Source organism: Saccostrea echinata, unplaced genomic scaffold, assembly GCF_033153115.1.
Source record: "Saccostrea echinata isolate AGI-Se365-2 ecotype Australia unplaced genomic scaffold, CSIRO_AGI_Sech_v1 ptg000002l, whole genome shotgun sequence".
Classification (NCBI taxonomy): Eukaryota; Metazoa; Mollusca; class Bivalvia; order Ostreida; family Ostreidae; genus Saccostrea; species Saccostrea echinata.
This window is the reverse complement of record NW_026889751.1, coordinates 3,564,391-3,580,664: the sequence shown is the minus strand read 5'-3', so window position 1 is coordinate 3,580,664 and position 16,274 is coordinate 3,564,391. Positions and strand designations below refer to the sequence as shown.

Below are 16,274 nucleotides of genomic sequence, written 5' to 3'. Positions count from 1 at the left end.
GGAGGTTGTTTGTATGTTTTTGCTTTTTTTTAATAGCTTTTTAACTTTACTCCTTTCCAGCCTCAATGCAACTCTTTAACTTAAAATCCTGAATCCGCCCTTGAAGTCCGAGTAATAAATGTGAAATAATTAATTATACAGTATTCTGGTTTTATGCAATGATAAATGGATTCTTTATATACTGAAACGCAAAAGAAACACAACATCCTATTTTAGGGGGAAAAATTATATACCAGGGTATAGGATAAAATTTTGTATCTAAAAAGTAAGGACATCTTCAACTTTGTAAATATCGGTAATTTAACGGTTGAATGATTTTCATACCAATACCGGAAGGTAAGTTTGAGTCCGCTTAACAGAAATCAAAAATTGAATGTGTAACAAAATATTTGGCAATAATTGCCTGACGCCACGTGCGTCAGGCAGTATAAGGATTAATTTTTTCAAGATTACTTTCAGATTCTCTGATTTGTTTGGGAAAGTTAAGGATTTGTTTAACGATGTATGTGTATAAACCCGCTGAACATCTAAATTCATTTTCGGCAAACGAACATCAAAAGACAGATGGATCATTGTTGTCAATGTGAATAGAAGAGATATTTTAGCACAAAAACATTGCTATACTTTTCATCCAAAATATGTTCGTGAAGGTTTACTTGTCAGTATATAGGCCGAAGTCTAGCTCTTTAGTTCTCTCCTTTTCTTCGTGTATAAGCAGATAAAAACCCAACCTACGTATGATGTATATCTGGAAATTACCACTGAACTACGATGATGAAATGTAAAAATAAAAAAAAATTATCGAATCTAAATTTCGTCCTGTGCTCGATATATTTCCGGCGTTTGAGATAATCTTTCAGACCATTTCCTATCAAAGTTTATGTTCAATTTTCAGTTGCATAAAAACTTTATTTTCAGCTTTAAAGAAAATCCTAGATCGGTCGAAAAATGGGTCAATATTGAGACTTGTTAATCATATTTTCTCCTCGAATGGGTTAAACATTCAGACTCCAGATTGGGTTTTAAATCACTCAGAAAGAATTGTAAAAGGCATGGACGAAATGGGCTTCAAATGCAATCGCTGCAAAGTGTTGTGTAATATGCGTGCAATATAATGTAAAATTGAAATCTGAGCAAAGGATTGTGGACTACAACGCTCGCCGAGGTGCCTTGTTCTTGAACTCTAGATTTGAAATAAATGTATGCGCATACTGGTACCAATTTATGACTTAAAATCGAATTTCGAAGTTCCTAAGAATTTCTAACGTACCTTTCTTGAACTTAAGAGCGTAAATGTGGCTTGACTCTACATGAAGTATGACGTATTTAATTAAACTAGGCGAAGGAAATAGTTTTTGAAATCTGTATTAGTAAAATATTTCATCACAAAATGTTTACACAAAATATTAATTAATTTTAAGCCCTTTAGATTAACTCAGTTCTTTAAAGTTTTCTTGATATATGTGGGATCAGAATTTAACAATTTATAAAATATAATTTCTATGATGGTCTTCAAATTTTCCAAGTCATGCGCGGATCCAACAAAATTTCCGAGGGGGGGGGGGGGATTGGACAAGCCGCTTTTCTTTCCTTAATATATATATATATATATATATATATATATATATATATATATATATATATATATATATATATATATATATATATATATATATATATATACATCCAAAAAGTAGCTTTGTTTTAAATAGTATAGCAGACACGTAACATCACGGGGGCCTGGCCCCCCACTTTTTTCCAAACATAACTTTTTACTTTTGAAAATGTTCATTTTTAATTTTGCTTCAATCCATACCTGAATCCATGCACCCTTCTTACACGAGTGATCTGCACAGGTATATAGATCATCGTTTAATTAAAAATACGTCAATTTCCAAGTAACATAAAAATGATGTCGATTTATTTCATTGAGTTCGGATAAATTCACAGACTCGCTTGATCCTTTAAAAATGATCATACGGTAAAATTATGTGCTGCCATTCAAAAATGGAATTCATCAAAACGCCAATGTTATGATTACAATTCCGATGTTCTGCACTTTTTTATTAACTCCCTTTAATAAGGGTTTGGTCCATTATGTGACTCGAAGATAATTTGTCTAGAGAATAATTTGAAGCTTACCCAATACTTCTCAAGAAGAGTTCAGTAGATATGAACAGAACAAACAAACGACAGACAAGCTTCTATTCGACAGACAAGCTTCCATTTAAAAAAATGTTTTACTTACCTTAATTGGCTCAGGTGAGCTAGAAATTTAGAACCCAATTAGGCACATAAAAACTACAGGTAATAACAGTAAAGTGGGAAAAAATTACGAAGATTCCAAAGTAATATACCCACCTTGTAAAATACATGCATAATAAATGCGCACTTTTAGGTCAGGTATGAATGACTCTGTTGTTGAATAATTTCCATTGAGAAAATAGTGTTCTATACCAGGAAGTTAAAATAACGATACCTGGAATATCACCTCGCTAGAATGGGAAACTGGCGCAATAGTTCCTCTCCGAAATGTTCATTATTAAACTGTGAAACAAAAACATTGAGGAAATGTGGGAATTACATAGGGAATATAGATAAAAGTGCTTTTATTCCCTTGAAATCATAATCTTGGAAATATCACATGGCAAAGAGATGTTTAAAATATACGTAAGTTATTCAAAATATGTCACTTATTAGTTCGTACGAAACATTAAAATCTCATATGATCATTCTGTATACAATACAGATGCCTCGGGAATCTATTTCGTAGCGTTGCATTTTTTTTTTACTTTAAAATATAAAAATTAATTTTAAAAAGCAAAGTTTATTAAACATGTGTCAATGAATTTCAAATTTTGATTTATTTTTCTTCTGCAAATCCTGGAATGATCGGTGTTTTTTTTTTTAAACTTGAAAATCTGTGCATTTATTCCATTTATTATTGTGTCAACTCTGTCGCGCATTTTATCTTATCTTGTGACCTCCAAGTTCAATTCCATGTATAAGGCATATTTCCGTTCATAATCAGCATAAGCTGCAATAATGTAGACCTCTCCAATTTCAAAAATTCTGATGTTTTCAGGAGAGGCAAAAGAGGAGAATGCTACATTATGGGAGTTAAATTTAATTATTTTATTAAAAATTTGCCTTTACAGACTAATAAAAATATTTCTGCCGCTGTGCATAAATTTATTGATGAAACCTGTAGATTTTAATTGCTCTGTTACTGAACAGAATTTTCACTTGTATCACTTGTTAAATTTATTTTTCTATGTACTTTTAATATTTCTATTGCATGACATACTGTTATATTTAAGGAGAGGAACCAATAAGTTGTAAGAACTTGTTTCTGATCCTTTTGATTCCTTCAATAAAATATGTTCAAAACAAAACAATTATTTTTCCTGTTTTTATATGATACAAACATTTCTCTTTTTTTATTTTAGATTCAACCGCTATTAATTCTCGGTATGTTTGTGGATCTTTCCTTGTCTCAATGTCCCAGTCCTATCCGAGCTAAAGTTAAAGGCTATCGAAGAAAACTGACTATTCTAGGATCTTGTAATGAGAATCTGGACATGTCTTTCCATATGATACCCGATATAAAAATTCCCCACTGTAACAAGTGTGAAAGCCTCACAGATACTAAAGTTCATTATCTCCATGGCAACAAGACATGTTCTTTGACTCCTCCCACTGACGGACGGAGTACGGAGAGTTGCCCCCATCATCTTCAGATAAACTATGATAGGTATAGAATACCTAGATCTATAGCTCAAGTCAAGTGTAACTGTGATAATTGTATCACAAAACATTACGATAATACGTTAAGAATGCTTGATGACGGAGTGTGTCAAGAAGTGATGATGTATCGTCAGGTTCTTAGGGAATGTAAACGTGAAAGAGACCGAAAAAGAAAAAAGAGAAGAAGAAGTAGAAGAAATAAAGTGTATACAATAGTTTATGAAAAATACCCGGTGGCATGTACGTGTAAATTGACACATACTAAAGACGGGAGATGAGCAGTGAAATCAAAGCATTACGAAGTTTTGTCTCTTACAAATACCTCAAGATTTTTATTGTTATTGGATTTTATATACAGTTTACTTGTGTGTTGTTTGTTAATGATGTTTTTGATATAAATATATTTTTTTACGATTTCAGTATTATAGTGAGTAAAACTTGTGTCAATTGATGGATTTATGCGACACATTTTGTATGTAAAATAGTGGACCAGTCCAAAAGTCTATTTTGAAATGATTCATTGAAACTTTTTTTTATAGTGAAGTATCACATAAAACAGAAAAAACAAATCTTGTCACTTTGCTGAAATATACATGTGTAGACGTGTATGTCCAAAACATACCCGGTTAACTATAAATATTAATTTTCTACGGAATACACTTACAGACAATTCATAATTTACTATTTTATTAATTATTTAACACATTCATTAAGTTAGTAGACGATATGAAAAATTGCTTTATTACGTCCCTACAAATGGTGTCAGCAACTTTTACTTTTAGGAGGTCATTTCATAGAATTTCAAAATTGACCAATTTTTTCGACAGAATATTGCGAAGCGCGTTTTAATCGCTGTAATTTCATTTTCTATACTTTAAGTCATTTACATTTATTTCAAATATCTACAATACATAAAGGTTTTGGTCAGCGTAAATAATGTATATTGCCAAGATGTCATCATATCTATGCACTCCATATTGCTTTTGGTCATAAATATCTCGCCAAGTCGCCAAAGTTTTATCAACAGTCACATAAATTTCAGGCAGCCAACTTTAGTCAATATAACTTGTCACCTAAAAGTGATAATTTAAACTAGTCTTTTCAAGAGTTTAATGAATTAACCGACTCTGCGATCAACATATATTTTTGCAAAGTGTTTTCATGTGTTTTGGGTTTTCTGTATCTACACAATGTCTTGCAATGTTTAAATAAATAAATAAAAATAAAGGGGAATGAAGGGGGGATAGTCTCAAGATAATGTTTTAATCGATTTATTAAAAATATACTGAAACATTAACAATGATACTTGATGTATTTAGGAAAAACAAAGTATATTTTTATTAGTATAGTACATATAATTATAGAAATGATCGTAATTACCTAATTTAAAGAGTGAAGAGCTGACAAAATGTCCCTGGAATTTCTGTTTTTATATTATATACCCCCAAAAATTTATGATTTAAATATCATTATCTTTGATAATTTCAATTGTTTTCAAAATGCTTAAAAAAGAATAAAATAAAAAAAGAACAACAAAATTGTGATTTTGGCAATTTAGTTTATAGTTCCAATAGGATTATACATAGGAAGTATCATCCAATGGAATCTTGCACAAATGCCCGCAGGTAATGAACCTTGGTTTTGTTTTTGTTTTGTTATGAAACTTATGGTTACAGTTGCAGTCTTTCAATTATAAATTCTACGGAAAATTATTAAGAATATGAAGAAAATGCTGTCTGACCTTGATGCTAAAGAAAGAAATCCTTATTCAAAACACTTGACCTCAAAGACCCAGGACTCTTGACCACTATTTTTTTTTTAAATCTACTTGTAAATCTGGCATTTCCTGTACGCAATGACCAAACATTTGGAAAAGTGTCAATATTTGAAAAAAAAAATATTTATAGCTATTTTGACAAAAAGTTATCGGGATCTTACTGTTTTGGGTCAATACTATTAATTCTTGTCGAGATATGAGATTGTTCCATTAGGTCGAGATAAGCTACGAAGACTTTTCGTGTAATTATTTTAATGATGTGGTAACTTAAGTGCAAGTTGACAAATTCTGAAATATATACTGTAGATTCCTTAATTTTTGCGAGTACTTATTATTTAGTATGTTGACAAACTAAGCTAACTTATAATTATGTTGATCAAAGTTTTGAGGATGGCAGAAATATTATTTCTTGTAATTCATATGCAGCTACCCTTTGTGTATGTGACTTTATTTACGACTTGTGTTTAATGACAGAAATTTAACAAAATTATTACAGACATTGTAAATTGCAGACATATACCACAGAAACCAAGGTCCAGGTGAGCTAAACTTCTTCAAAGATGATTTAAATCAATTAAGTATCATACACACAATAAGATGATTATATCCTATAGTCGGAATGTCTAGGTATACTCTTATTCAGAATGTAAAAAAAAGACTGCAATTAAGTCATAACGGCTGCACTATTCCACTGTGTAGATATTTAACCTTATTGAGGAGATCGGCTTTTGATCAAGTCTTTCGATTTTAGGAATAGCAATAATAATTGGGTAATGTCACACCAGGTGCCAGACGCTTGGGTTGATTTACATTTTATTCTCCACTAGGAGCAACAGATATATATCGAATTTAGTATCCAGTCGCACCTGCAAAATATGACATATCTCAGCAGGTACCTGTAATAAAATATTTACGCTGTGTCAACACATGTAGCTAGGACACTTGGCATTGAATGATATAGAAGTCCCTGACAATTACAGTACCTGTATCTGGGCATAAAGCAGTTTGCCTCAGCTTTTAACAATATCTTTCGATTCAGATATTGTAGTGATGGCATACTGAGGTAACTTAACAATTTATTCATCCCTAGATTTTAAAAAAAGCAGGCTTTTCAGCATTTAAGATTTAGGGATATAAACGACTGAGTTTTGGTTTTTGTCCCCCGCTTTCATATATCAATTTATTATATTAATAATATAAGGATATTAATTTGGGTCTGTCTGTCATTCAGTCTGTGTGTTCAGGACGATAGCTCCAAAAGGCTTTGAGCTTTTGCGATGCAATTTCATATCATTACTCCCTTTGGCCTAAAGAAGACCTGCATTAATTTCTAGGTCAGAGGTCAAAGATCAAGGTCATTAATTCATACATTTTTGTCAGTGTAACACTTTTATTTCCGAGCAATATTTTAAGAAGCCTTTGAAATTTTGCAATTAAATCTTATATAGCAACTCCTTAGGGCATAAAAAAAACCCTATTGATTTAAAACACTTCTTAAGGCCTAAAGAGAAGACCCTATTGATTTTGAAGTCAAAAGGCCAAGGTCAAATATTATTATCGAGATAACTTTAGTTTATTTTAGCTTTTTCAATAAAATTTAAATCACAACTCCCTATAGCCTAAGAATACCCCTATTGATTTTTGTCTGTGTGTAACACTTTCTTTTTCAGATGATATCTTATTAAGCTTTGAGGTTTTGCAAAGAAATTTTATATCACAACTCCTTATGGCCTAAAGAAGACCTGTATTGATGTTGAGGTCAAAAGATTAAAGGTCAAGGTCAGAAATCCATACATTGCAATTATCATTTTCCAGATGATAACGTTAGTCTTTGAGCTTTTATTCAAAAACAAAATTTAAAATCACAAACCCCCATGGCCTAAAGAAAACCCGATTGATTCTGAGGTCAAAAGATCAAAGGTCATGGTCATAAATTTATACATTCTGTCTGTGTTAAGTTTTCGATGATATCTTAAAAAGCCTATGAGCTTTTATATCACATGTCCTTATGGCCTAAGAAAGGTCCCAATAGCTTTTGAGGTCAAAAGGTCAAAGGTCGTGGTAAGAAAAATCATACATTGCAAATAGCAGTTTCCAAATAAATAGTTTTCTTTAAGCTTCTTTCAATGAAATTTTATATCACAACTCCATATGACCCAAAAAAGACACTTTTGATTTTGAGGTCAAAAGGTCAAGGTCAGAAATTCATACAATGCAAAAAATGTTTCCAGAAAATAACTTTAATTTTCTTTGAGCCTTTTCAATGAAATATAATTATATCCTAACTCTCAATGACCTAAAGAAGACCCCTTTTGATTCTTAGATCAAAACGTCAAGGTGAAAAAATCTTATCTTGTATAAAATGGTTTCCTTATGATAACTCTAATTCTCTTTGATGTTTTGCAATGAAATTTTATACCTTTAGTCAATGTAACGTTAAAAAAACCCTATTGATTTTGAGGTCAAAAGGTCAAAGACCAAGGTCAAAATTTATATATTGAAAACATAGTTTTCAGATGATAACTTTAGTTCTCTGTAACCTTTGCAATGAAACTTAAGGTCATGAATTTCTATAACCTAAAAAAGAGACATATTGACTTTAAGTCAAAAAGCTGAAAGGTCAAGGTTGCCTTTTTTAAATTTCTGCATCTGCATAATTATTTTTTCCAGTTTTTCCACCGTATTCTCTTTTCCTTAAGCGGGGGACAAAAATTCTCTGAATTAGCTTGTTAAATATAAGTTCGATTTAATATATATTAATAAACCAATCAAGGTTTGTGGATATAAAATAAGGGGAACTGTGTTTAATCTGAATTTAAGGCATTATAATATATTAACAAATGCTTCGTTATTAGGTCACCTGAGTTGCTCAGGTAACCAATTGCTATCAAGGACCATCCGATGTCAAAAGTACTATTTAAAAAATACTAGCAATTATTTAGGAGCCACCTCTATCCAAGAAGTTAAGACTTCATCAGGGACCAATATACGTCCCTCACTCTGTTTAAGTCGTAGGCAGTACTATATATAGTTATTATATTTGAAAAATTGTCTTCTTTATTAGCAAATATCTTAAAGACAAAATAGATGGATAACAGGCAAACAAGGGTGATTTCAACATTAACTGTAAAATTTATGACCCATGCATGCCTGACAGTTCAGGACACAGGGTGATACTATAATTTTTTTCCCTCTATGAAAAAGAAAACTACCCTGAGAGACAAACTAAGTGCATAGCAATAACAAGCAATGGGGATCTCAACATAAATTGTGAATAATATGAACTCTACTCCATGTACTCAGGAGGTCAGACCACAGGGTGGAAATTGCATATCTTCTTTAAAATTCTTCCTTTCCAAGAAACACAATTTTAATGCTAGCATTCATCTTGAAGATGGACTAAAATTGTGCAAGATAAATGACATCTGCCCAAGTGGTCAGGTGTCAAATGCATTTAATTTTTATCAAACTTCTCCTTTTTACTAGCAAGCACCTAAGAAGCAAACAGGTTGCATAGTTACCGATTTAACAGCCACAGCAAGCAAAAGTCACTCGACTTAAGAATTCCATGACCCTGTTATAGGAGTTCAGACTTCGAGCAGCATATAAAATGTAAATTATCTTCAATCGTCTTTACTGACAGACTTCTTGGAGACAGAGGATTACCTGAATATTACTATTGATTCAAGCCTGTACTTACAACATACCAAAGGTAAGAAAATAGAGGCTACAGTAATTCAGGTGACCGTTAAACTTTTGTCATACCTTACCGGATAGCAAATAATTTATTACTAGGTAGGCAAGTAGCATCGTTTTTGGGAAAAAAAGGGTGGGGCAACCAAAAAAAATATTTGACAACTTACCTGAAAGTTTCTTGACCCGGGTTGAAATTTGACCTGGGGTTCATTTTTCAACGTTGAATATTGAACATTTTCAATGTTAAAATTTGATAACAAATGTGCCCAAATTTATACCCGGGGTCATTTTCAACAGCTTGGTTATTTTTTTTCCTCGGCATTTATGACATTATCGCGTTGAAAATTGGCCCTGTTGAGTATTGGCTCCTAACTATAGCGTTTTGCCCTATGTTCAATTTGGAAATTGTTATACACAATTTATTTGTACATATGTACATGTATCTACTAACATATTTATCAGTATTATATTTTGAATTCCTTCCAGAAGAATAATAAGACCGAACTGAAATCAGAAATCCAATAGCATCCCGAACATACTTGTAAATTAGTTGTTGTTCGGTACACGGTATATCTTACTTCATGGTCATCTATGACAAAAGTTATTAAAGGTGAACTACAAAAATGACCACCTACAGGACCCCTTTATCGTCTCCCCCTCCTTTCAGGTGTCCATAATGATATACAGCTTACTGTAAACCGGTGCCTAGGAAAGTTTTGGATTGGTTTGTATTTTTTTTCTCTCCAAAATTGGGACAAAACTTGGTACCGGTGTTGTAGAGAATGTTTTTCCCCATAGCCAGCTTCCCCCTCAGAATCTGTACTCTAGAGTAGGACTCCCCCTCCCCTAGGGGAAATCCCACACTACGGCCAAATTCCCCCCTCTTTCTTTCTCATAGTAGGATTCTCCCTCTTTAATCAACGCTAAAATCAATTGGGAGATATTCTGGCTAAAAGTTTACATCAGAATCAACTGGTTTTTAATGGAAATATGAGTGTTATCAACTCAAAAATTGTTCAGATTTAGTATGAAATCTAACAAGATGTGTTTGTGAAACACTGATGCCCCTATATGGCAGCTTATGGCGAAGGTTAAAGTTTCTCAAATGCAAGTCAAACTCCAGGTCAAGAGATCCAAAATGTTGGTACCCAAAGAAAGGTCTTGTCCTGAGGAATATACCAACCGTTGAAAAGTTATGGCGAAGGTACGTTAAAGTATTTTTTAAAGTAAGTAAAACGTCAAGGTCAAGGTTAAATGGTGCCCAAGGGAAGGTCTTGTCACAAGTGATACACATGATCTAGAATATTGAAAGCCCTAGAACCTAACGTTCAAATGTTATGGCAAAGGTTAAAATTTTTCAAAATTAGGTCATACTCCAAGGTCAAGGTCAATGCCAAAAATGTTGGTATTCAAAGGAAGGTCTTGTCACAGGAAATATACGTGTGAAGTATGAAAGACTAGCACCAACTGTTCAAAAGTTATGGCCAAAGTTAAAGTTTTTCAAACTCCAAGGTCAAGGTCAAAAGGTCAAACATGATGGTACCCAAAGAAAGGTCTTATCACGAGGAATACACATGTGAAAAATGAAAGCCATAGCTCCAACTAATCAAAAGTTATGGGCAAGGTTAAAGTTTTTGCGGACAAACAGACAGACAGACAGACACACAGACAGAAGGACGGACGGACAGGGCAAACGATGTCTGCCCCCGAATCTCTGATTACGGGGACATAAAAATATATAGTTATATCAATGCGTCTCAACTCAGATTTTAACTCATAGAAAATTGTAAAATTAGCCACTTAAAAAATCCTAAGACTCGACGCGGCACAGCACAGCAGTACCTGTTTGTTTAAGAATTTTTAAAAATGTTTATCTGGCACCCTTTAAAGATTTCATAATTTGTTTGCCCTCTACCAGCCCAGTATTTTATCTATGGATCTGTGCTTTTTACACAGAGTGTGTGAGAAAATTCTAAAATTTATATTATTCATAGGTTCCATATACAATTTTGTGAGTACATGTATTTGAATCGAGTAGTTCAGAAACTTGAAGAGACACGTACACATCAATATCATGTACATGTTGTTTATTTGTTTGTATGTTGTTTAACGTCCCTCTCGAGAATACTTCACTCATATGGAGACGACACCACTTGTCGGTGAAGAGCTGCAAATTTTGTCCTTTACTCGGCACTTACGGCCATTGAGCAGTGAGGGATCTTTTTCGTACCAGCACCTACTGCGACACGGGACCTCGGTTTATACGGTCTCATCCGAAGGACCGGTCTCCACGTCCCACAGTGGGATTCGAACCCGCGACGTAAGGATCAACTCCTTACTCCGCGACTCTAGAGCAGGCACTCTAACCACTGCGCCACGCGGGCAGTCGTTTCAAGTACAATTGAAGAAAAAAAATCCATTTAAAACAAAATTCCTCCCCTTGGCTACAGTTAAAATGGATAACTGGACTTAACGCTGGGTTTTAGGGGTTTTCCCCGTCGCTTCTGTTGCTTTTTATGCCCCGTAAGGAGATTCGGGGGTATATAGTTTTTGCTCTGTCCGTTTATCTGTCTTTCTAGCTGTCTGTTTGTCCGCAAAAACTTTAATCTTGCTCATAACTTTTGATTGATTAGAGCTATGTCTTTCATATTTCATATGTGTATTCCTTGTGACAAGACCTTTCTTTTGGTACCATCAAATTTGACCTTGGCCTTGGGAGTTTAACTCACTTTTGCAAAATTTTATCAGACTTTAGCCTTGGCCATAACTTTTGAACAGTTGGTGCTAGGGCTTTCAAACTTCACATGTGCATTTTCTTGTGACAAGACATTCCTTCGGATACCAACAAGTTTGACCGTTTGTCCTTCGGATACCAACAAGTTTGACCGTTTGTCCTTGGCCTTGAAGTTCTACATACTTTAGAAAAAAAACTTCAACCTTGGCCGTAACTTTTGAACAGATGATACTAGGGCTTTTATACTTTACATGTGTATTCCTTGTGACAAGACCTTCCTATGGATACCGATAACTTTGATCACTGACCTTAGAGTTTGACCTATCTTTGAAAAGCCTTGGCCATAACTTTTAAACAATTGGTGCTAGGGCTTTTAATACTTCACATGTGTATTTCTTGCGACAAGACCTTCCTTTGTATACCAACAATTTGGCCCATTGATCTTGACCTTGGAGTTTGACCTACTTTTGAAAAACTTTAACCTTTGTCATAACTTTTAAAAAATTGGTGCTAGGGCTTTCATACTTCACATGTGTATTCCTTGTGACAAGACCTTCCTTTGGATACAAAAAAATTTGGCCCATTGACCTTGACCTTGGAGTTTGACCTTAAAAAAGTTTAACCTTGGTCATAACATTTGAACATTTGGTTCTAGGTAGGGATGTCAATTTTGTCAATAATTCATATTCGAATATTCAATGAAAGTATTCGAATATTCGATAAAATAAATAAATGAAATCTGGTTTATTTCAAGGTTCACTTTATGCATAAAATGGCCCTGTAGATATACCAATTTATTGACTAACACCTTATGTTCCATTTTAAACATCAAGATAAAGTAGAGACTTAGTGCTTTCATTTCCTATTAAATTTTTTCTCCTTAAAGTCCAGGTCTTGGAAAACAAGCTTATGGAATTGCAATGTTCTTGAATTTTAAGGAAAACAGGTATATTTAGGTACTTTCAGAGAAGAAAAATAATATGAGCGCACCCTCTGATCTAAAAAATAAAACATGTTTTGTAATCCTCAGAAACGGTTCTATCAGTAAATAATTGCATATTTCAGATCAGAGATTGCGCTCTATATTAAATATCGAAAAATAGCTTCAAAAATTGGCTGCTTTTGTAGAATTGTTCAGGATATGAGGAAAATGACGCATGTCATGACGTCATAATGCATTGACTAGCCAGAAAATTAGGTCATTTTTGGTAGATTCGAAATAGCCAAATGTCTAAATGAAATTTAATGCATTGTCAACTAAAACTAAGCAGTTTCAGTTTTTCAGAAATTCACAGGGCCAAAAAAGGCCCTAAGTGAACCTTGTTCTTTACATCATCAAACTCTCATGGCAGGTTTTGCGTCAGTATTTGGGAGTAAAATGGATGTTGACTTTTGTAGGTCAGTATACAATAAGAAATTCTACAATTGATATTTGTCAATGTTTAAAATAAATAATTGATTTAAGTATAAAACCAAAATATAATTTTAACAAATGATATGTATGCAAATTGCAAGTTCAAACTGAAGAACCAGTAATCTAACTAGGGGAAGGATTGTCATTTATTCTACAGTTTTAAATACACGTAATTAAGTACAATTATCTCATTAATAAGAGATATAATATAATGTTTGATACAATGTTTTGAAAATATAAACAAACACTTCCATAGACAATTGTCCTAGGTCATTAGGTCATTAATTTTCCAATAATGATTTTAAAGTTTAGGAATATACTAAGTATTCAACCCGAGATAATCAAGTAATTGATGCATTATTCTAAAATTGAGCCCTTTACAGTATTACAGGCTGATTCTATCGAAGATGCATTTAAATGATCAATAAAATTTATTTTCATAAGTACACTCTTCACGTCTCTTAGACATTCAAGAAGGGTTTCATTTCGTTGTCCTCGATTCTAGATCCAATCATATTAAACTATTGAAAGTACTTTTTGTATTATATATTAAAAATGCTTGTTTATTTCTTTTATACCTTACTCAAAATGAAATAATTTAGAAGATCTATAAGATATGAAAGTAGTGAAAGAAATCTGGGGATCGCTAGTAGATAAAACGGGGATAATTCCAGCACTGTTCTAATTAAAATTTATCAATTTTTGTGAAATCTGAAAAACACCGAATATTCGAATCTTAAATTTATATTCGAATATCAACTCATCGAATGAATATTCGAATGTTCGAATATTCGTTAACATCCCTAGTTCTAGGGCTTTCATATTTCACGTATTTCAAATATTTTTTTTGTGTATCATATGAGGCGCCGTTTTGGTATCTACTGCCAAAAGGTGATATCACCTATTCGAATAGGTGATATCACCTATACGAATAGGTGATATCACCTATTCGAGTAGGTGATATCACTTTTTGGCAGTAAATACCAAAACGGCGCCTCAGAGTATCACCTGTGACAAGACCTTCCGTTTGGCACCATTTGACCTTTACCTTGATGTTTTATTTACTTTTGAAAAATTTTAACCTTCGCCATAACTTTCAACGGTTGATGTTAGGGCTTTTATATTTTACAGGTATATTCCTCGAGACAAGACCTTCCTTTGGGTACCAACTTTTTTGATCTTGTGACCTGGAGTTTGACTGGCATTTGAGAAACTTTAACCTTCGCCATATGCTGCCATACGGGGGCATCAGTGTTTCACAAACACATCTTGTATATCTTAACCTTATTTCACTTTTGTATATTTATTAAAGAATTCTGTCAATTTGGCACCAAAAAATGATCAAATGATTTTAGACTGTGATACATTAAAATAATTCTTTGTTTTTTGTCACTACTAAGTTCCAAATATAGAGAATTTACACTTACCTGCCCCTGATTAAACATTAAGTATGCATGAGAGGTGGAGCTAACATTTTAAGAATGGCTCTAAAATAACAACGACATGTATAAAAATACGTTATCCCATTTCCCCCTTTATCCTGTATGGCACACGTACACTATTTACAAAGGGTTTCAAAACGAAATTAACAATATGAGCACGTACAGGTAAGTAAAGAATATTTTAATCGATGTCTGACAATTCAACTTGTTCGAGAACAGTGTCCTAGTTAGCACAAAACATGCTATCTTACAAGTCACGTAACGAAATTTAGTATTCACAGTTACCCGAGGTAAGAAATCATGTGGTGAATTATAATATTCTACATGCCACAGCCCTTTAGGTTACAACAGAGACAGCGAATGTAAGAAGAAGCACTTTTTTATGCCCCCGTAATCGAAGATTCGGGAGCATATAGTTTTTGCCCTGTCCGTCCGTCTGTCTGTCTGTCTGTCTGTTTGTCCACAAAAACTTGAACCTTGCCCATAACTTTTGATTGGTTGGAGCTATGGCTTTCATATGTCCCATGTGTATTCCTTGTGACAAGACCGTTCTTTGGGTACCATTGTATTTGACCTTTTGACCTTGGAGTTTGACCCACTTTTGTAAAATTTTATGAGATTTTAACGTTGGCCATAACTTTTGAATGGTTGGTGCATGGGCTTTCAAACTTCACATGCATATTGCTTGTGAAAATACCTTCCTTTGGATACCAACAACTTTGACCCTTTGACCTAGACGTAGGAGTTTGACCTACTATTGAAAAAATTTAACCTTGGCCTTAACTTTTGAACAGTTTGAGCTAGGGCTTTCATTTGTTCACATGTGTAATCCATGTGACAAGATCTTCCTTTGGATACAAACAACTTTGACCTTTTGACCTTGACCCTGGAGTTTTACCTACTTTAACCTTGGCCATAGCTTTTAAACAGTTGGTTTTAGGGCTTTCATACTTCACATTTGCATTCCTTGTGACAAGACCTTCATTTAAATACCAACACCTTAATTTGACCCTTTGACCTTAACCTTGGAGTTTGACCTACTTTTGAAAAACTTTAACCTTGGCCATGACTTTTGAACGGTTGGTGTTGGGCTTTCATACTTCACAAATGTATTCCTTGTGACAAGACCTTCCTTAGATAAAAAAACAATTTTTACCCTTTGACCTTGGAGTTTTACCTACTTTTGAAAAACTTTAACCGTTGCCATAACTTTTGAAGAGTTGGGTTTAGGGCTTTCATACTTCGCATGTATATTCCTTGTGACAAGACCTTCTTTTGGATACCAACAATTTTGGCATTGACCCTGACCTTGGAGTTTGACCTATTTTTAAAAAAATAACCTTGGCAATAACATTTGAACATTTGGTTCTAGGGCTTTCACATTTCACGATCATGTGTATCACTTGTGACAAGACATTCCCTTGGGCACCATTTGACCTTGACCATGCCGATTTACTTACTTTT

At 33.6% G+C, this 16,274-nt stretch overlaps 1 protein-coding gene across 1 annotated transcript; it reads left to right on the top strand.

Annotated features, from left to right (window-relative positions):
• The first annotated feature begins 2,401 nt into the window (after positions 1-2,401).
• LOC133178353 (uncharacterized) lies at positions 2,402-5,186 on the top strand. Its single transcript, XM_061313086.1, has 2 exons — positions 2,402-2,670; positions 3,450-5,186. The coding sequence occupies exons 1-2, from the start codon at positions 2,656-2,658 to the stop codon at positions 4,023-4,025; spliced, it is 591 nt and encodes a 196-aa protein (XP_061169070.1). The 5' UTR covers positions 2,402-2,655; the 3' UTR covers positions 4,026-5,186.
• The last annotated feature ends 11,088 nt before the right edge of the window (positions 5,187-16,274 follow it).